The sequence below is a fragment of the Rhipicephalus sanguineus genome, chromosome 3 (assembly GCF_013339695.2).
Source record: "Rhipicephalus sanguineus isolate Rsan-2018 chromosome 3, BIME_Rsan_1.4, whole genome shotgun sequence".
Classification (NCBI taxonomy): Eukaryota; Metazoa; Arthropoda; class Arachnida; order Ixodida; family Ixodidae; genus Rhipicephalus; species Rhipicephalus sanguineus.
In genome coordinates this window covers 29,084,241-29,101,527 of record NC_051178.1, presented here as the reverse complement: position 1 = coordinate 29,101,527, position 17,287 = coordinate 29,084,241, and the positions used below count along the sequence as shown (strand labels likewise).

Genomic DNA, 17,287 nt, shown 5'->3' with positions numbered 1-17,287 from the left:
TGGGGTAACTAATGCAAGTACAAATGCAAGGTACCCACAACGCCATAAACCACCGTAACTTTCATGAAGTATAAGGGAGCACCCGCTATGCCATTATTCGTCATTCTGCGGATAAGCGAGGTACCTGCTGCACATCTGTAAGGCATTATGTGCACTTTCTTTTTAAATGCGAAGCATTTTTTAGCGAGCCTCAGGCACTTTGGGCGTTTCTATCAACGTATCTATCTATCTATCTATCTAGCCGCGCACGCTTGGACGCTCTCCTGGTCGTCTCCATAACTTGTAATATACCAAAATTGGCACAGCAGGGGATCAGGGTATAACAAACACGATTCACTGGTCACGACATGAATAACGCAAAATACCTGTCGCGTACGTCATGAAACCCTTTCTCTCAGTCACGTGTGGCACATACCCGCATACCAGACTTCATGTTTTGCGAGTATGTGCCACAGGTGATTCACGGTCTCAAGCAACGCAGTAACCGCGAACACTCACACCGACACACAAGGAAAGTGATAACAATAATAATTGTTGGGGTTTTATGTCCCAAAACCACGATATGATTATGAGAGACGCCGTAGCGAAGGGCTCCGGAAATTTGACCGTCTGGTATTCTTTACGTGCACCGAGATCGCACAGTACACGGGATCTAGCATTTTGCTTCCATTGAAATGCGACCACCGCGGCCGGGATCGAACCCACGACCTTCGGGTCAGCAGCCGAGCACCGTAACCGCTACACCACCGCGGCGGACGCACGGAAAGCGAGGAAGATAACACCCCTGGAAGACACTCAACTACCATGCACTCCTTGACGCGGTCCGCAACGTGGACCACGTTGATTACGCAAAAACCGGGGTCAATGTTTCCTACAATAAAGCAGCCGAGAGAACCAGGCCTCTCATCATTACCGGTGACGTCAACATTGATTTATCAAGACCCAACAACGCCTGATCTTTATACTAGCTGTGTCAAAGACGGCTTGAATGTGTACAGGGCATCAAGAAACCTCCCTGCCACGTCCAGGACAGGAGGCATCATAGATCATTTCATCGTAAGAGGCATCCAGTATATTCACCAGCTGTGCTATACCTCGCTACACTTAGACCCCTCGTAGCCGCGATCACGAACGAATCCGAATAACAAGTCCGGTCCAGCTGCTGGTACTCACTGATCACAGTGATGATGACCTTGTTCAAGAACTGTCAAGGACCTCTTCTACACATAGGCACAGGTTCGTAAAACGTGCGTGCCTTCTCCGTCGAAACGGAGAAGTGTAACAACTGTAACGCATCTGTAACTGCAATTGTGACTGTAACGTGCGTGCAGTGCGCCTGCGCGTGCCACTCGGCTTTGTGTATATCCAGGGAAACTTTCCTGAATGAAGCTTCGTTGCGAGGAACGCCAGTCCTGTTCAGATGTGTTTCTTCTTTGTGCTGTTAGGATTCCCGCTATCCAGTATTGAAGAATATAAGCAATACATCAGCTTACCGCGTCTGGTGTTGGTAACGCCCATGTTGCTGTTGGCATCGTTACGCAAGTGTAAACAACCGTATTTTCTCGAATCTAAGCCGATGTTTTATTTTCAGTTTTTTTTTTTTTTGGAAAAAACGATGTGCGAAACTTGGGGGGGGGGGGGGGGGGTCGGCTTAGATTCGAGTACAATGATTGATTTCTTCTTTGTGGCCTTGCGAATTTCGGGGGTCGCCTTAGAATCGGGGCAGGCCTAAATTCGAGTAAATACGATAGTACACATGCGACTCATCAACATATGAGTGTGCGTATACCACTTCCAACATTTCACTAGCGTCATTCCGTAACGTTTCGCTCAATGTGAAAAATTACGCCACAGTCGGCGTCCCGCGCATGCTTCGCATAACATCGATTCCCACGGTACGTGGCATCAGCCGTTTTCTTGTGCTGTGGCCGATGACCATGAGTAATTATGGCTGAGTCTTATAATGAATTGGAAGCATCCAACGACCCAGTCGTTGCGCAATTCGCATTGTGTGACGCCTGATTGTTATTTTACTCTTCTACGACGCTTTTTTTTTATTGGCGCCAGTGTTCCCTCTCTACGACGCTATATTACATTTGTTAACACGATTCCTTGACCGACATGACACGTGTATATGGTGTTTTTGCGAAGGAGTCTCACACACCAGCGTGGCTCTGTGGTAGAATACTCGTCTGCCACGCATAGGGCCCGCGTTCAAATCTCATCCGTTCCTAGAAATGTTTTCTCATTTCATGTTTCCCTATTTTTCGCGATAGCGGTTACGGACACCAGCGACGGCGGTAGCGTATAACTACGGCGCCAGAATCGGCTCTTGTAATGATGTCATACCAACTTTCGCTGTAGTATAAGGGCCTCAAACACCATCGCTGTCACTAGAGCCACGGCCGAGAGCACAGAGTGGCTGCTTACCAATGGCTAGGAAGGTGTGGTGGGTGGAAACAAAGAATAACAGCCACCAGCGGTGCCGGTGGTATCTGACGCCATCGCTTAATCTTGTAAAGCGATCGTTGAAGGCACCCGCTGTTAGATGTGCTAACGTTTGGATGATGATAGTCACGATGGCCGACGTTTATAGAATTTTTTTGCTCATTTCATTTTTTCTTATTTAGAGCGATAGCGGTTACGGACATTGGCGGCGGCGGCGGACAACTACCCCACTGCCGTTGTGATTTGATAACAGCATTCGCTGTAAAACGGCCCTTGTTGTGATCTCGTAAGAGCTTTCGCTGTAAAATGAATAAACTATCATAGCCATGAAAGATCAGCGCCATGAGATAAAGAAAAAAATCGTTTCGTAGTAATTACACAAACGAGTAATTAATATATAAAACCTTTAGCGCGACACAGTTTCACTTCCGTGCCCAAAGTTCGAAGCGCCTCTAGGCAAGACAAGATTTTTTCCCGAAATATAGCGCTTCAAGAACGACTTCTCACATTCACATATACTGGCACGATTTTTTTCAGTATGATCGGAGATGGTCGAAAATTTACCTGGTACACTTGACATGGAATGACCCGGGTAATATACTGAGACGTATGTGCTCCGTTGGCTTGGTGATGGCGGACGGAAGACAGGAACTGACGTCACTTGCAAGTTATGTATACAGTACGTACAAAAGAAAGAAATCCTGATATTGGCTACTACAAATCAATACGATGAGCGAGAATGATCTACAACGCAAACCAAGACAAACAAAAAGGACTAGAAGTAGTGTATTATATACACAAGGCAGTGTCCCAAGAACATCTGTGGTCAGGTGGCATTCTCTTCATCACTTTCATCATCCATTTCTTCATCACTAGTAACATCTGGTTGATCGGCTTCTTCCTGACACCGTTTGCAGCAGCACATGAGCAAATGGTTTTCTCTGCAAAGGATAAATACAACCACACGGTGCAAGTTCCCATCGGATTAAGATCGTCAGACCGTATAGATGAACTAGCACACTTTGACAAGGACAAAAGGGACAAAAAAGTCACGACACTCGCTGCACACTCCCATTTTTGTCTTCGTCAAAGTGCGCTACTTCACCAACACGGTGAAGATTGTGAGTGAGATTGAAGAAAGCTGGCTATCCACAAAAAATACGAGGATTATTGAGTATATGAATTTTACCAGTAGCTTAAAATGAATCACAGAGTCCAAGGCTTTAAAGAAATTGATAAATGCGGCATAATTACCTAGATATAAATTACAAGTGATGTCATGCACAAAATCGACTAATTGTGTTAGTGCTATAGCTACGACGAGAACCATGCTGAGTTGATGTTTGGACATTACTGGATTCAAGGAATTCAATAACATGCTTATGAATGATGTGTTCTAACTAAACCTGTGCGCTTGTGTTTCCTCCTCCAGCGGCGGCGTGTGAACGGTGAAGGGTTCAACGGATCGGCGGCGGCGTGGCGCGGAAGAGGGGAATGTTGATTAGAGAGTTGGGGGAGGTGAGAAAGTAGACCCTCGAATTTAGTAAAAAAAAATCAGTTTCGCCGAAAGGGCGAAGCAGTGAATGCGATAGCAACAAACCGTAATTTCATACGAAGTAATGCTAGCAGCTAACTTTTCTGGATCCAATCTAACACAACTCTAATAGTAAAGTAGTAGTAGTAATAGTAGCAGTAGGCTTAATTCTGCAGCCCACTAGGGAGCACGGCGCAGCGTCAGAAGTGGGAAATAAAGAGGACAACAGTAGAAGAGAAAGATAAACGGCCGGGGTCTCATTCAATCATGGGTGAGGCCGATGTTGAAGGGAGTGTCCAGCAAGCTGCGTGCGCACAACGATAGGCGGTGATCCCTTTCGCCTCCACAAACTACAAAAGGCTGTGGAGAGCACTGAGGTTTGGGGCGAAGGAAACAGGAGGTCGTTTGTGGTCGTAGCAGGGAGACCCTGTTGCCTGCAGGCAGTGGTGGCTCTACAAAACACTGGTGTACGGCCGCTCCCGGAGAGAGGCGGTTTTCGTGCAGTCTGTCGTCTCAACGCGAAGCAGTGAGATTGCAGCACCTAGAGCGGTGTACGAGCTGTTTGCTGACGTCTGCCGTTATAGCGCGCGTGCCAGCGCTCGCGACCACGACTTTATGGTCACACTTCGCCGCTGCTGCTCGAGCGACGCAGCCCCCTCCCCCGGCGTGCTCCTCTCCCTTTTTATGCTCCTTCGCCCAACGAAACATCGGCTGGGCGTTTCCTCTCTGCTTGATGAGCAATCGACGGCAGGCCTCGCACGCGGGCTGATGTTATCGCATGCACGCTCCGTGCGACGGAGATGGCCGGCTCGGTTCATCTCTGCTTCAGCCAGGTCCATCACCAACGCTTGCGAGCTTTTACTCGCCGGTAGAGCATGCGATACGCGGAGCGATGTTATCAATTTGGATTTTATACGCAACAGGATGGCGACAGCAAGACCCTTCGAGAGTGTCCATATAATTGCTGTCACAATAAAAGAACTATGCAAAAACCGTGAAAGGGGGCTCGCCCCCCCCCCTTTTTTTTTGAGAGAGAGCTCCATCGTCTCCGCTGTGAAGAGTTCGTCCATTGGAAGAATCAAACAATCCGGCGCCTTGTTCATTGTCTTTGCTTCTATATTTACTTATCGGTTCACTGGAGTAAAAATGAAAGGAACAAAGTGTACAAACGCATCGATATATCTATTTTATTTAGCTATGCATAGTGTAGTAGGTCCAAGACTCCAAGAATATACTCCCAGTGAGTTCGGACGTGGTTTAAACAAGCCCTCCAACACTATTCAGCTCCGATTTATTGCGCGTGGGTCGCGTAGACTGAAGTACGGACAGATTAGTGCAGCAAGAGCGGTAGCGATAGCGGCACGCACTCCGAAGTTATTTGACCTGTAAAATTCAAAATACAAGAAAAAAAATGCCATCCCTCAACTCGATTATCGCACGGTCACATGATGTCATTTCATTAGCCAATGCCGTTGTAATGCACCGCCAATGGAATCAGCAGTAAGCTCCGACGTAGGGGAAGCTTGCACACCATTGCTGCTTGTCCTTTCCAACGTATTGTTGACGCCGTTGACACAGTAACAAACGTGGTGCCTGACGACTGACTCCTTAGAATTTGAGCGGGCGCTACTGCTTCGAAGCGAAGCTCTGTCTGCTGTTCCTTACAACGACATTCCATGTCACTACCCCCTCTCACACTGAGAAGGCAATTTGTGGAGCGTCAAGGGCGGTGAAGCACGGTTGCCCTACGCGGGTCGTGAAGGCCTTGACTATTAAAAAAAAAGAACTATTTTCATTACTTATTTGCGGTAAAACACCCCCCTCCATCACGATTATGGAGTAGTAGGGTAAGCCCCAGCCCCCCCCCCCCCCCCCCCCCTGGCTAAGGGCCTGCTCGCACCGCTTCAACATCAAGAGCCTACCGCACGTGCGGAAGGAGGCAGCTCGCAAGCGTACAGAAGCAAGAAGAGGGGAGAAGCCTTTCGTATGGACATCTGACCCACGCAAACAAAAAATCCAGAGGTGAAATGGCAGCCAGCACCTCTGTCGTGCTTTGTAGTTGTAGATATTTTTTCTTGCGATGGCGTCTATTTTTCGCTCGGTCGCTGCCTCTCTTAGAGCTGCCGAGACGTGCTGGACGGCCTTGAGTTGTGTCTCTTGATCGTAGGTCCTCGTTGCAGCCTCTAGCTGTGGCGGGATCCTCGTCTTCTCACTGGCTTCTGTCGGATTTACGCTCCAGTCCCAAAGGATGTGATCCGCGGTAGCGAAACCGAGGAGAAGGGGGGCAGCACCCCAGGAAGAGGGCGGCGGCCCTCTCGGACCCGCGGAAGTAGCGAGGGAGCAAGGCCTCGAGGAGCACAACGCACGAGACTGACGTAATGGCCGCGTCGCGATGAAAGCTCGTCCTCCCTGCGTGGAGGGAGCTTCATCGTCTCTGCAGGCATTTACATAAAGTTGTTCTCTCTCTCATGGCGTCTATTTGAGGATCAATGAAAAAAACAGAAAAAAAAACGAAACCCAACAGTAATCTCAGTTTTGATGTCACGCCACGATCGCTTGTAACGTTACATTTATCCAATCACAGGTTTGCGCACTTAGCCATCATTTCCGCCCGCATAGTTGATGCGGTCGGCAGTGATGTAGTGACATTATTGCGTGATTTGATATCAGTGCATAGACCTATGCTAAAATTATCCCCGGCCTACAGTCTACGCAAAACACAAATAAAAATAGGTGCTTCAAAAGTGTTACAGGGCCCCTTTAAAGGGGCCCTGCAACACCTTTCTTAGTTATATTGGAATAGTCTCATTATTGACGTATGACTCTTCACGAGTCATATGCCGCAAAAATTTTTCGAATCCGTCAAGTCTAAGTGGTGTTACCAAATTATAGAGATCACGTTCCGCAGCTTTCTCCCTCAACTCAAGGCCGCGAGCGCGCGGAGAGCTAGGCAGCGACTCGAGGGAGGGAGCGCAGACGAGCGAGGCTCCGCCCAAGAGCGCCGGCGGAAATTTTTTCTTCATTTTTTTCTCTCTGACGTCTGGGCGCAACCACGTGGTCTGTGCCGCCACTTCCGGTCGGCTTGCGTCGTTCTCGTCGAGCGGAGCCGATGTGTATCGCGCGTGCTTGAAAACTGCGCGTCGGTTTGGTAATGTTGGGTGTGCACCTCGAACGCCGTAGTGTTTTCATCGCTCTGCCAACCATGGAAGCAAACCTGCGCGCTCGTTTGGAACGAAGGACAGCTGAGATCGGTTTCGGCCCATACTCCGATACACCGCCTCGTAAGACGGCACTGGCAGACGACCCCGAAGCGCCGCCATTACCGGACGCCAGCATTGTTATCGGAGACATGCTGCACGGCTGCCTCGGTCGGTCGTGAGAACGTGCCGACGATGCAGTTCCCAGCTGACGAGGCAACACTCGAACGGCTGCCACTCTCAACGGCAACCGGCGATGGTCAAAAGCACAGAAATATTCACGTTTTCGGCACTGCGCATGGCGAAGAAAACGGAACCACGCAACTACGAGCAGACGAGCTGTCGGTGAGACCGGAAGTGCTAATATTAATGTTTGTTCGGTGTTTCTAACGCGATAACAGAATATAAACATAAATATTATCTACTTATTGAACTCAAAATTAACAACGAAAGTAATAATGAGGGTGTTATCGTGATTATAACATCAGCCAATGGTGGAACTGGCGACAATCGCGTCATATTTTGCGGACTAATACATCATTTGTCGAGAGAAGAGGGAGCCATTTTCAGCTGACTGAGAATTTATTGTAAATTCCAGGCCGTGCGCATCGCTATAATATTTGGCTCGCGTGTTCTCGGGAGCCTCGACTACCGATCGGCAGCGCTTTTTGAGCATGCTCGAAAAGTGTTGCAGGGCCCCTTTAATGCTGGAGGACTCCATAGCGCTGACGTCATGCAATACTTGTGAGACTTCAGGAGGAGAGAAAGATACAACTTTCGGTGAAGTTACGCATTTTATATTCAGATTCCCCGTTCGGATTACAAGAAAAGACAAACGGTGTGCCGCCATTATTGTGCGTCGGCATCGTACGTGATCACTCTGAACTTCGGCGGCGGCGAGGCGAGAGCAAGACAGGTGACGGCGGTGGCACACAGGTCTATCTGAACATCTTGCAAAAATGAGGTGTAAGCTATGCGGGCTGGTAATTAGAGGGAAGGTGTTTATCGCTTGATTTGTAGAAAGGAAGTACTTCGGCTGTTTTCCATGAATACAGTACTACACCAAAATCTAAGGACTTCTGAAGTGTTACTGTAAGGTACTTTGCTGTCGATACGGAGTCTCATGCGACAAAATTCTGAATGCCATCAGAAGTGGTACACATTTTACTATCAGGATTAGGTTTAAGACATATATGGTCTGTTAGCCAACAGTTGTACCCACATTATTCCGAACAGTAAGAGTAACCAAACCAGAAAACCCGTTACCTAACCAAAAAAGCATATTTTGTTATATTTTATTGCAAAGCGCCTGTGTTTTATGATTGTCTATGTAGGCGTCACCACAGAGTTTCCTAATATTAACTAGGGGGGGACTCTGGCGCTGCGATCGTTCAGCCACGATGGGAACGATATAGTACACGGATTTGCCTAGTCTTCGTGCTTGCGGGCTTCAAACGCACTTGTGGCTTTGTTTATTGCTGTGTTTTGGTTCTCTTTCGGATAAAACAATAGACCGTTGTAAACTTCGTGACCAGATTTGAATTGGTAAGCCTAAAAAAGTTAAAGTGGTGAAGTGGAACTGCTGATTTTGCTGAACTTCGTTTTGCGACAAAGCGGCTGCAGGCGACGCCGAGCCAAACGGAGCCGAAAGAACGAAGTTTAGACAAATCCCTGTACTACCCATCATTCCCATGCTGGCTGAAGCGTCGTGCGTTGCAGCTCTCATAGGCACTAGCGCCAGAGTTCCCTCTATCTACATGAAACTCTATGGACGTCACAACCTTTCATTGGGTGGACTTGGCAGGTTAACAGATATTGCCCAATTATTTACACTTATGAGGCGTGCAAATGATTGTAGAGCCTGAATGTGATATGTGGCAATACAATGCATGTGCACACATACCTACTAAATATTGTATTATGACCCCGCCGATGCTTTCAGTTTTCCTCTCCATAACACAAATAGTTCTACGCTGCACACATCAACAGCGCTGCAGTTGCCAACTATTGAAAGTTAATTGCAGTGAAGCATCTGGACACCAGTCACCCTGCAATGCACGTCCGGTGCCAAATGAGTGCGTCTGACCAGATGCACTCTACAGACCGGTTGTGGGTGAAACTAAAGTTTGTGAGTTGCATTCTATTATAAATGACGACAATGGCATTCGTACAAGCACCAATTTGTGCAACAGCAAGTGGTGTGCACAAGTCAGAACATTGCCCATACACAGTGGAACCTCATTGACACGATCGTCACAGGAACCAGGAAATGAAAAACGTGCAAAAATTGTATTAGCTACACAAGCTAAAAAACAAGTATGAAAATACGTCCACTCGGTAATAAACTTAAAAAGAAAAGGCGCATGTGGCATTAATGTATACCGCTCCACATAACAGTAAGGAAATCGCCACCATTCTTGACCCGTCACAATTTCTGCACAGTTCCGAGCATGCAACACAATAAGTCCACGGAATGTTATTCAAGATAGATCACTGCTGTATAAATGCACGTGTTTTAGAAATATCAGGGATGTTATCCAATTTCAAGCGCAAAGGCACTTGCATTAACAGTACAAAAATACATTGTTCCTAGGGAGAGTCACTGGGAAAAGAAAAGAAGCATACTAAGCAGAACCGCAGCAATCAGATTCCTATACATCCTAGTTCACCGTGGCTCACCTGAGAAGCTTGGCTCGACTGTGACGGCTTCTATTCAAGCTGCAGTCATCCAGGTAGGAAACAGTGATTTCCTGCATGCAATATATTGTGATTCCGTTATTGCAACCCGCAAAGCATGCGATTTGCTGCTTGAGATGATACACATTTTAACAAATAAACGAAAAGGTTCCAGTGCTCCATTTAGCTGATTATAATCTAACATGGATTACCAATATGGGGCTCTAACTAAAGAAGCCGACATTAGTGTTCAGGCAATGAACAACAATCTTATCAGCATCATTACAGAGTGTGCAATTGAAGTCCGAGGTACGGTCGTCAGACAGGACGCTGGCAAGCTCTCCTACGAGACGAAAAACCTCATTCGGAAAAGTCAAGGCATAAAAGCCTTTAACCCAACAAAAATAAAACTGGCAGTGCTTTCAAAGCTAATCAGCAGGTGCAAGGTAGCCAACATAAGAAGGCGCATTATTCAGAGAATTGAGGATGCTCTAAAGAACAGATGAAGCTGATGGGAACTGTGCGCACCACCACGTGATAATGCCGCATGCTGCACGGTAGGTGCGTGCGTGGCCCACATAGGCCCTACAAAAGCGTCAGCCTACGTTCTGCCCAGCAGGGAGTTGACTGGCGGAGTGGTGTGGGACATCGGTGTGTGTGCCCTGCGCGGCGAAGGGTAGTGGCAAATGTTGATGGCCGTAAACGTTGTGTACTAATCGTGTGGCTAACCGTTTGACATTTTTTGTTATTTTCTCTGAGTTGTGAACCGGCAGCTGCATCACATCTTTTGAGCATATAGTGCATACCCCACAAGCTTAAAAGCAGTGAAGAGAAAACTGGGCAAAGGCAATAACCAGATGTATGCACTGAGAGACAAGGAAGGCAATGTCACTACCTACGATAGTTGAAGTAGCTGAGGAGTTCTATCGAGATCTGTACAGTAGCCAGGACAACCAGAATGATAACGTAAGAAGTATACTGGCATCAAGGAATCAGACACCACTAACGACAGAGGAAGTAAAGAAAGCCTCGAAGGGAATACAAAGAGCAAAGCAGCTGGTGAGGATCTGACAACAGCAGATCTGTTGAAGGATGATAGACACATTGTTCCAGAAAAACTGTCCACCCTGTACACGAAACGGCTCTTAACTCTGAGCATACCAGAATTAACTGCATGGATGAACTCACACAGAAGAGGCAGCTATAAATGGCGATTTTCTAAAGTGCAGCCTCACAGTGCGATAGTCAGAACGTGGGTACAAATCAAAGTTCCTTCAAAGTACCTTGCTAGTGAATGGCTATGACACGGCCACCTACCATTCCATCAAAATAGAAAGCGCCCTCCCCTTAGGCTTGTGCATCTCACGAGCAAGATAAGGTGAATAAAAAGAAAGAACTGTGAATATCATATCGTGAAGTGCTTTCATCTTTCCAAATATGCAAGGCCAGCTGAATGGCAGATGTGCTTTAGAGTTTACTTAACAGGTGCACTGCCAAATAGCAGGGGTGAGACGGCTGAAACTGAATTTGGGAGCAGTTTTCGGAGCAGCAAAATTTCAGATTTTGGAGCAGAAGAACCTTGATTTGGAGCAGTTAGCATCATTTATTATATCATCCTAGGAGCCTGAAAAAACAAATTTGCAGCAACTTGGCGGGACAAGTACATATTTTAATTGGCTTAGAATACACATAACACTGAGACAGACTTTGGAGGAAGATTTTTTAACAGATTATCGCCAGGTATGAACTACACTACCTTTTTACATACCACGCGACCTATCTAGCCTGTGTAATAAACACATGAAATATTGAAAAAGGTTCTGGAAACTAGGTTCACCTCAAAAATTTGAAAAAGAAAAAAACGAAAAAGCATCACACTTGTCAAAAATTTAAAAAAATTGTGATTTCATAAGAATTGTAGTTAGATAGCAGTAGGCCTTTGCTTAAAATCAATTATATGATTTAGCGTATTACTGCTTTGGCTTTTTGTACTTCTGCTTTCGTCTGCTTGTTTAGCTTTTCAAGCTCCCCAAGAGCTTCCTGATAAGGTTGCCACCTGCCTGGTTTCAGACCAGCCATGCCAGTTTTTCAGACAGTGGGCCGGTTGTCGGTCTGAACTTAAGACCGGCCATCACTGGCCGGCTTTCTGGCCATCGTATCACTATATATATATATATATATATAAAGCGCAAATACAGCAACTTCGAAGATACTGAAAATTTTTCATTAGTCACCAAAACTCTCACGCAATTTTCAAGCAATTTTTTGTGCCCATAAAAACTCTAAAAAAGATCCCTCGAGATGTACCGATCATTTAACTAGAGCAAAAAATCAGCATAAGTGGTTACGTGCTTGCGTCACGGGTGTCAATTCTCCGCTTTCGAAGCAGCGAAAATTACGTCAATGTCTGTTCCGAAGGACTAGAGATCTCAACCTAAGAATGAGAGCTGGCTCCTGGCTGTGGACGACATGTGTTAATAATAATTGCTGGGGCTTTACGTCCCAAGTGGACGGCATATATGTGAACGACAATTATTTTTATCAAATAGTTGGTGAGCTCCGTTTTCTTTTTTCGCACACGTACATTATGTTGTTTTTTTTTCAACATAAGTTCACCCACCCCGCCCCTCCCTGAAGAGCTGGTTTTTTCCTAGTGGTAAGGTGGCAACTCTACTTCCCGTAAGTCGGTGTTACTCTTTGTCAGGAGAACATCACAATAAGAGCCTTCAGCTATCCACCTGGCCGCGCTGTTGGCATAGCATCAAGTGTACTGCACGCATTTAACAGATAACTAAAGCGCCCTGCGCTGCCATTCGCTGCCACCTCGTGTGGGACCACCTTCAAGAGTGCGGCGCGGGTGCCAAGAAACCTCGCTGCACTGACTATCTCGTCAAACGCGCTTGTACGGTACTGCAAGAGTAGTGATGTAGTCGGGGGTCTGCCCAGAGGACCGGAGCCAGCCAGAGTCCCGGGGAGATGTCGAGGAGAGGAGTCCGGAGCTGTTAACAGTAACGTTTATTTACAGGTAGCGTGTTGCTACATGATGGGGTTAGCATCATGGAAGCTCTCGGAGCTCGTGAGAGCTTGAGAGAACTTGTGAGAGCTCGACGGGAGCGCATCGGCGCTCGCATTTTATGTCCTGGCCTTCCCAGGGTTCCCTGTAGGAAAAAACAATGGAGGCCAGGATAGTCCAATGAAAATTTCCATCTTCACCTCCACCCCCAAAAGGGGAAGGTGAAACGCCGCCTCCTTCCCAACCCACGAAAGGAGAAGGAGGCACGTCCAGTCCGTCCCATGGCGAGGGAAAAACACTGCCCACCGCGCACTACACGGCACAGCACGAAGACGTTGAGTCTTACGTGGAAGTCAATTTCGTAGTCTGTTGCAATGATGGTTATGCGCGAGGCAGACCACGAACTGTGGAAACAGCGGCAACAAGGCGCCACGGAGAACGTGGGAAATGCATCCGAAGACGGTTCCCGGACGCTGGGTCCTTTGTCCGGGGCACCTTGACGACAAAGCAAGCCGCCTCGACGGCCAACAACTCTTCCCAATCTGTCAGTCGGTCAGGCGTGCCCAAAGGGTTTTACGAGGGGCGCAGACAACCTGAGAATAATAGACGAACGACCTTCGTGTTGTCGCCGCTCTTGGGGCATCTCTGCAACCGCTGACCCGGAAGAAACCAGGGTAGTCTTAGCCGCAACGTCTCATGCGTCAAAGCGGCGCCAAGCCAGGCAGGCCGATCATAACAGTAGCGCCATAGTAAGCATGCTGTACGCTTTCACTGGGGGACAACACAAACGCGCTACTCATCAGTTTGCTGTCGCCTTCTCGTGCAAAAACACTAAAGCAGGGGTTCTCAAACTTTCTGTCCGTGGGAAAACCCCCCGGCTTTTCTAGAGCGGCGTGGAACCCCCAACTTTTTTTGAGCATGAAGAGAATCGAATTGACACTGCCCGCGTTGGCGTGTTCTCTTTAATATCGAAGGCCATCGCCATTGATGTAGAACTCCCGTGAATACACTGACTTGCGATTCCCCCCGCGCGCCACTTCGCAAGTCGAGTAAAGCGCCCGCCGACTATACAGTGCATGCTTCAGGCACTGCGCAGCGTAAGCTGTGTTAACGCAAACAAAGCGCTGGACGTACAGAGGCCTGTTTTATTTTTTGCAAAACAAAACGGGAGGCATGCCAGTCGCGCAGCAAAACAGCCCTCGACCATTACACCGATTGCAAAGCTAAGCCTTATGCTCGTGTAGCCCATAGCCGGCACAAAGCGACGCCTCTTACGCGTGTACCAAAGCGCTCACTGCGCGTTTTGATCACAAAACCGAGCAGTGGCAAATCACCGTGTATGAAAATTGTGCCACGTGAACGCCGACGCGCTATGAGCCACGAATAAAGCACCGAGGTGACCGTTAATGTCGTTTGAACTGGTTTGAACGCTCATTACCAACGCTGCACGCGTTCTGTCACCACAGGTCAGCAAATCGTGCTACCACGTGGGTCTCTGGCTACGCCCAGACACCCGATGTGCGGATGCGGTGTGCGATGACTTCGTTAAATGCACAATGCAATGCAAATCTGCTTGTCTAATAAATAAATTAGTTGCTAATGGTGGTAAAATGGGAGCGGGTTGCATTCGTTTTGGCCACTCGCGGAAACGAGTTTGAGAACCCATGCATTAGAGCATTGCGGAGACATGTCGCATGCAGGAAGCTAGTTGACGCCACGTTGACACCACAAGGTGCTCGCCGACGGCAAGCGCACGCGTAGGTGACCACACGGATCAGCATCAACGCGAAAACCGCAACGACCGGAGGAACACACTACGTACAACAAAAAAGCTAAAGGTCAACCCCGCTACGCATGCCACTGGGTAGTTTTCACTAAGTGCCAGAACACACAGCCACGCTCGGGGCATGGCAGCACATTTTTGTGGGGTCACGCATACTGACAAGAGTCCAGAGGAGATTATGGCAGCACCATGGGAGCTTCATTAGAAAGGTGCATAGAAGAAACACTAAAAAAACATCTAAAAAGTAAAAAGGAATTGTCCAGTAATATTTAAAACATTATGAACTGTCAGGTATGTCATGTGTTTTCGCATGTGGAAAATGCGAAGTTGATTTTTTGAAGCCAATTGGAGCCTTATACGTATAGCTTTATTCAGCCTTCTTTTTCATGCGCGCAAAGCTAGCAACAGACCTCCCAATGAGCGGTGGCCACTGGAGCATGACATCACAGGGCACTGTGTGTGGGACTCTCGAAGCTGTCTGCTCTGTACTTTGTTGTGCAGTTTGCTCGATGCGCTTTATTGCTATAGCCTATGCCTCGTTAACTAAACAATCACTCCTTTTCAACAGAATTCGAAGGGGCACGAAAATTTGTCCCGTTTATGAGAAGTTCCATTTAAGCAAAGCACATAAAATCAATTAAATAAGATTTTATTTCAAAAGCTCCAAGTGGTTGGCCAAAGAAAAACATTTTGAAGTATACAATACTATTGCTGACTAGAAATAAAATTGTTGCTAATATTGCTAACCAGACAAAGCAATGTTGCTTATCGCCGACTAGGAATAGAGGAGCTGATGACAGTTTCTTTGGCCTTGTTCAAGCACTTTCTCACAAAGTAGGACTGCACTGCAAAAAGGCTAAGCAGGAACTCTGTGCCACCGTCACCTTCAAAGCAGCACTGCAACAGGATGACGTCATCTCGGGCTGCACTGTACGGCAGTGAAAGGGACCTGGAATCACGCACCATGTCATTCCCACTTGAGCACGGGTCCTCATCTTGACCTTCAGCTATCAGTTCTTCAAGACTTTCGTCACGGCGTGTGACGATGTTTGCATCCAGTGTTTCGTAGTCCTCTCACGTGAAAGAAGTAGACTATCACCTGACTGAAGACGACCTCAGCCTCCTCAGTGATGTCGTCTTCTTCGTCCAGAATGACTTCTTGCCCTGAGAATCCTGCATGGGGGGAAGCACCTTTGCATAGTTTATGCTTTCACACATTCCCAGGTGCAGCTTAGAATACGAAGAGCTAAGAGCAAGCGTAGGTTGTAGTTTTTTTTGTTGCCTGCACCAAGAAGCATTTGCTGGAGGACTTGGTGGCCATAGAGAACCTTCAAGTTTTGTATACCACCTTGGTCCATCGGTTGAATGACTGCTGTCGCATTTGCTGGCAGGAACTCGAGGCCGATAGACTTGAGTCCATCCACTTGCCCATGAGCAGGGCAATGATCCACAATTGGATCTCAACACACTGATCTCGCATGCAACAACGCCTTTAAGAAATTAGGTTATTTACATCATCTTGCTGCTCCTCAAGAAACCAAACTGCTTACCTACAAAACTCTCATTCATCCCATTCTCGAATATGGTTGCGTGGTGTGGAGCCCACATAAGAAATGTGACGCTAAAAAACTAGAATCCGTTCAAAAAAGAGCTGTGCGTTTTGTATGCAAGAGATATGACGGATTTTTCTCCATCGAATTTTCTTCCTCAACTAGGTCTCACTAAACTTGTGAAGCGTCGCCATATTGAATGCCTAAAATTTCTTTACAGTCTAATCAATTCTCCCCGCCTCGACACTCTAGACAGTTATCTTAAGTTCTCCAGACCTTTATCTACGCAGAGCGACCACACCCTTAACATTGCAACTTTTTTCACCCACACTGACATGTTCAAATATAGTTTTTTTCCTGCAACTATAGAAGCCTGGAATTTGTTGCCCGGAAATGTGCGTTGCTTACCACTCAAAAGAATTTCTGGAAGCCTGTTCATGAATGTTGATTTGCTGTTAATGTATTTTCTTTTCTCTTTTCCCACTCCTGCAATAGCCTCATTGAGACTGCAGTATGTAAAAATAAAAAATAAATAAAAAAATAAAAATAGCCTTCCTGTTCTGCTGGGTAAATCTTCTATCCTCTTCCCACAGCCAGGTCTCGAAGATTGCTTGAGTCCTCCAAGCTTTCCCGTTTGCGTGGTACGTGACAGGCAGCTTAGGCATGCCTCTGAAGCAGCATGGGTGGTTGATTTCCCCACAATCACCATCTTCAGCTTTTCACTACTGTCCATGTTGGCACCTGCTAGCACTGCTCCTTGCTTCGCTTTCCTCCCGCGCAAGTTTCCCCCTTGTTAGCGAGAGTCTTCGTACAGAGTCCCTTCAACGTCAAACATGTCTCATTGGTTGTAGGCTTCCAAAAATTCCTCCCCTCCCCTGTTGCCAGTGATCTCTGTTGACTGCCGCACTCTGTTCAGAAACTGTCTTACAAACAAGACCCTGCCGCTTTTTAAAATAGCTAGCTCAGCCAGCCATCACTCACACTGAAGCCCTCGATCCCCATCCGAGAAGAAATCTCTTTGGCTTTCTCTTCCAAAATGGAGCTGCTGATCGAGGAGTTTGCACTGTGCACACACTTGAACCAGAC

General features: G+C 47.2%; 1 protein-coding gene across 2 annotated transcripts in view; it reads right to left on the bottom strand.

Annotated features, from left to right (window-relative positions):
- Nucleotides 1–3,225: 3,225 nt before the first annotated feature.
- Nucleotides 3,226–17,287, bottom strand: part of LOC119386519 (histone-lysine N-trimethyltransferase SMYD5) — a 78,370-nt gene continuing 64,308 nt past the window's right edge. Inside the window, exons 9-10 of one of the 2 annotated variants that reach the window (XM_037653785.2) lie at nucleotides 9,859–9,929; nucleotides 3,226–3,389 (exon numbers count right to left, since the gene is read on the bottom strand). In XM_037653785.2, the coding sequence (XP_037509713.1) occupies nucleotides 3,275–3,389; nucleotides 9,859–9,929 (186 nt within the window). In that variant the 3' untranslated portion in view covers nucleotides 3,226–3,274. The remainder of the gene's footprint in view (nucleotides 3,390–9,858; nucleotides 9,930–17,287) is intronic. The other variant, XM_049413158.1, reaches the window with a different exon arrangement.